The sequence below is a fragment of the Pteropus alecto genome, unplaced genomic scaffold, assembly GCF_000325575.1.
Source record: "Pteropus alecto unplaced genomic scaffold, ASM32557v1 scaffold123, whole genome shotgun sequence".
NCBI lineage: Eukaryota > Metazoa > Chordata > Mammalia > Chiroptera > Pteropodidae > Pteropus > Pteropus alecto.
In genome coordinates, this window is record NW_006433950.1 from 7,620,182 (window position 1) to 7,624,261 (window position 4,080).

Here is a 4,080-nt window from a genome sequence, read left to right on the forward strand (position 1 = left end):
CCATCACCTCCATCACCATCACCTCCATCACCTCCATGACCATCACCTCCAATACCGCCATCACCTCCATCACTTCCACCATCACTTCCAACATCTCCATCACCTCCACCATCACCTCCAACACCATCACCTCCATCACCGTCACCTCCATCACCATCACCTCGATCACCATCACCTCCATCACCAGCACCTCCATCACCACCATCACCTCCATCACCTCCATCACCATCACCTCCATCACCATCACCTCCATCACCATCACCTCCATCACCTCCATCACCGTCACCTCCATCACCACCATCACTGTCACCTCCAACACCACTTTCACTACATCCCCACCACCACCGCCATCATCACCACCATCTTCATCCTCATCTTCACCACCACCTTTGGCACCACCATCATTATTATCTCTATCACCGTCCTAATTTCTCTCTTTATTATCTGTTTCCTCATCAGTTCCCCAACCCTGTCTCATATTAGATTCTAGCCACCACCTCCTGCATGTGATCACTACTGCTGCCACCACTGTCCCACCCTAGAGCCCTCACTCACGTCACCTTGGAGAACAACCTTCTCTAAGACCACCAGGCCAATTCCTCTGAAGCTGGATCACAGGGGCTGGGGGCTCAGAACATTCTTTTCCCTACCCCGCTTGCCCAGTGGAATTCTGTCTCGGCAGCCCCAGGAACCCATGACCAGCCTGTCCCTGAGGCCTCCTGACAGGTGCTGAGCCTCTATCCCGCTCCACAGGGGTCCCAGCCTTCTTGGTGCTGCTCCTCCTTGCTGTCAAGAGCTCAGCTTACGGCCGTCACGTGATCCCACTCTCCGACAGCCAGAGAAATGGCACGGGCCTCCAGAACGTGTCCATGTGAGTGTGCGCAGGGCTGCAGCAGGCTCCTTGCCAGAGTGTCCTGTAGGCAGGGCACTGGCTGTGGGCAGAGCCATCCCTGCTAGACAGTGAGCTGGCAGTGAAAAAGGATGATCTGTGACCACACTCATGAACTTGAATGAAGTCCCAAAATAATGTTCAGTGACCCTTGTGACTGCAGTGGCAGGAGCCCGAGCAGGTAATTGTGACAGTTAGGGACACAGGCTCTGGGCCCAGACCACAGGGCTTCAGGTGACACCTTTGCCTCTTACTAGTACATGTTCCTAAGCCAGAGCCTCAGTTTCCCCAACTTTAGGTTGGGGATGATTACATACCTGCCTCAGAAGGTCATCAAGCGAATGAAACAGGCTAATCCACAGAAAGCACGTGACACAGTGTCTGACTGGGTAAAAGGTGGTACCTGTCATGGAGGTGTCTTGGGGAGGCAAAGGGCTAGAAAGGGGACATGCAGGGGCTGCAGGCAGGGGGTCAAGGTGGCAGGTGTGTCCTGTTGTGGTGGCCTGGCTGGACCCAGGACTTCACCATATGTACAGTAAGCAAGAAACAACAGGTCTGAGCTGGGAGACTGGACCTGGTTCAAGAGGCGGTCCAGAGGCCCAGGAGCCAGTGGCTTTCCCCGGCCTTGGGAGTCACCCTGACCTTGGCACTTTGCGTTTCCCCTGCAGATGCTGGGTGCGGAGCCCTGAGGTGCACAGCATCCTGGTCATGGGCTATGGTGGCCTCACCTCCCTTTTCAACCTGGTGGTGCTGGCCTGGGCGCTGCGGGCCTTACACAAACTGAAGGCCCGGAAGAAGGTGCCAGGCACCCGCGCCTGCCGGGACACTGTCACCGTGCTGGGCCTCACCGTGCTGCTGGGCACCTCCTGGGCCTTGGCCTTCTTCTCCTTTGGCGTCTTCCTGCTGCCCCAGCTCTTCCTCTTCACCATCTTCAACTCGCTCTACGGTGGGTCTTGTGGGTGGCCTGGAGGAAGCCCCCTGGGTGTCGTGCACAGCTGGCAGATGTTTACTGCTGTTCAGGTTGGGGGCGGAAATCCAGCCCCTAACAAGCTGCTTAGGGGCTGCATCCGTCCAGAGGAAGGGGCACTGCCTTGCGATCTGCACGAAGGCACCCTCTGGGCTAGCGGCGGCCGGGCCCTCCTGCTCCTATGTTCTGCTCCTCCGGCCTCCAAAAGTAAGGGATGCTGAGAATTACTCCTGGGCCTCAGGAAGGCCCAGCTCACCCCATCCAAAGAGGTGCCCCGATACTGGGAGAGGCCTCACGCCGCTCCTGTGATGCGCCTACTGACCAGCCTTTTGCTTGCAGGTTTCTTCCTCTTCCTGTGGTTCTGCTTCCAGAAGTGCCGCTCGGAGGCAGAGGTGGAGGCGGAGATGGAGGCATTCAGCTCCTCCCAGACGCAGTAGTCGGCTTCCTGGCCCAGAGCGCCTAGCTCCTCTGGCTGCCTGCAGCCAAGGCCCTGGCTTCCACTAGAGAAGGTAGACATCGGAGGCCACTGTGCCCTCCAGGGAAGCTTTGCACTTCCGTGGGTTGTCTGGGCCCAGAGGGCAAGGTTTTGCTCGTCCTCGCCTGGCATTCTGCTCTGGGGTTGGTCTGACCCCACCAGGGGACAGCAAGCTTCACCCCGGTGTCTGGGCCTAGCTGGCCAGCCAGGCCTATGGGCAGAGCACTGGCCTAGGAGTCAGGAGGCCATGTTTCAAGGTCTGGCTCTGAGTCCTACTGTATGACTTTTGACCTATCAGTTTTCAGTGACCCTGGCTTTCCTCATCTGTGACATAGGGCAGATGGCTTTGGTCCTGCCTAGCCCAAGAGCTTTGTGAAGCCAAATAAGACCAGGGAGGAGAGTCACAGTGGGACCCATTAACTCTACCTGCCTGCTGGGGGTGGGGTTCCCGCCAGCCTGCTGGGCCCTGCCACCTTCCTCTGGGCCACACCCTGGCCCAGCGCCCAGTGCTTAGAGACCCGCCCAGTGTCTGAGACCTTACCAGCCTATGCCCAAATCTTCCCCGCAATCCAATTTATGATGACCCCCAACTCTAAGGCCACTTTTCTCAAAGGTCCGAAAGTCCAGTCCTTCCCAGAGGCTCCTCTTCCCTCCAGTGCTCCCAAGACGCCGTAGGTCACTTCGACGGGTGGCCTGGGCCATGGGGCTTCTGGGGGTGGGAGGGGATCACCTCTTTCCTCACCACCTGAGCCAGTTGAGCCTCAGTGACCTGGCCACTTGATGACTGTGCAGAAGTGAATTTCCCTTGGTTGGCATGAGAGTGTGAGTTCTAAACGCAGAGAATCACCGCGGGCCTTGACCTGTCTGTCAGACTTAGTGGAAGACTCGCGAAGCCAGAGCCTTTCCCAGGCTGCACACCAGGGGGCGCTGCTGGCCTGTGCTCAGAGGCTATCGGCTCCAAAAACAAAAATAAACAAAAAACGGTGTCTGGAAATGCTGCTATCCCTTGCCTGTGGACATGACACACCAGATGGAGAGGCCCTGCCTCCAGGGCTGCACCTGCTGAGTGACTGGCAAGAGGAATGCCAGAACTGTTTATATGGCCATTTCTCTCTTTTCTAAACACGGCTGCCTCCTCCGGCTCTTGGGATCTGGTGCTCTGGGCATACCTGGCACTGGAGCAGTGGGCTGGAGCAGGCTCTCAGGGCCCCTTTCCAGACAGATGTTAATGACTTTGAACGGCACAGGGAGGGAGTTGGAGGTGGATCCCTTTTGTTATGCCCTCTGTTCATTTCTTCGTGCAAAGAGGTCTTCGCTAGGCGATGAGTCGTACAGAACTGCCGAGGCTCAAATGCCAGCTCTGCCGTTGCCAGCTGTATGTGGACAGTCCACTCCACCTCTCTGTGCCCTAGTTTTCCCACCGGTAAATAGGGGCAATAGTAGTACTTATTTCGAAGGTTAAATAAAACAATCCATGTAAAGAGGCTTAGCACGGAGTAAGTGTTCAATAAATCATCATTATTATTATTATCATTAGTATTTTTACTATTATTACTAACAGTGTCAGCTGAGTCTCAAAGGCCAACCCATCTAAGCCCAGGTCTGCTCAACGTCACAGGCCCAGCACCTCACTGGGCACATTCTGCTCCCCCTCGGTTTGGCTACCTTCCCCCCGCTCCCCACTTTCCCCAGAGTGCCCTGTACTCTAGCTTTGCTGGCCTTTGCTGGTTTAGGAATATTCCCACACAG

General features: G+C 56.3%; 1 protein-coding gene across 1 annotated transcript in view; it reads left to right on the forward strand.

Moving 5' to 3' along the window:
- Positions 1–3,822, forward strand: part of ADGRG5 (adhesion G protein-coupled receptor G5) — a 21,644-nt gene extending 17,822 nt beyond the window's left edge. The window contains exons 10-12 of the mRNA XM_006908791.1: positions 754–871; positions 1,558–1,835; positions 2,196–3,822. Coding sequence (XP_006908853.1) covers positions 754–871; positions 1,558–1,835; positions 2,196–2,293 — 494 coding nt within the window. The 3' untranslated portion in view covers positions 2,294–3,822. The remainder of the gene's footprint in view (positions 1–753; positions 872–1,557; positions 1,836–2,195) is intronic.
- The last annotated feature ends 258 nt before the right edge of the window (positions 3,823–4,080 follow it).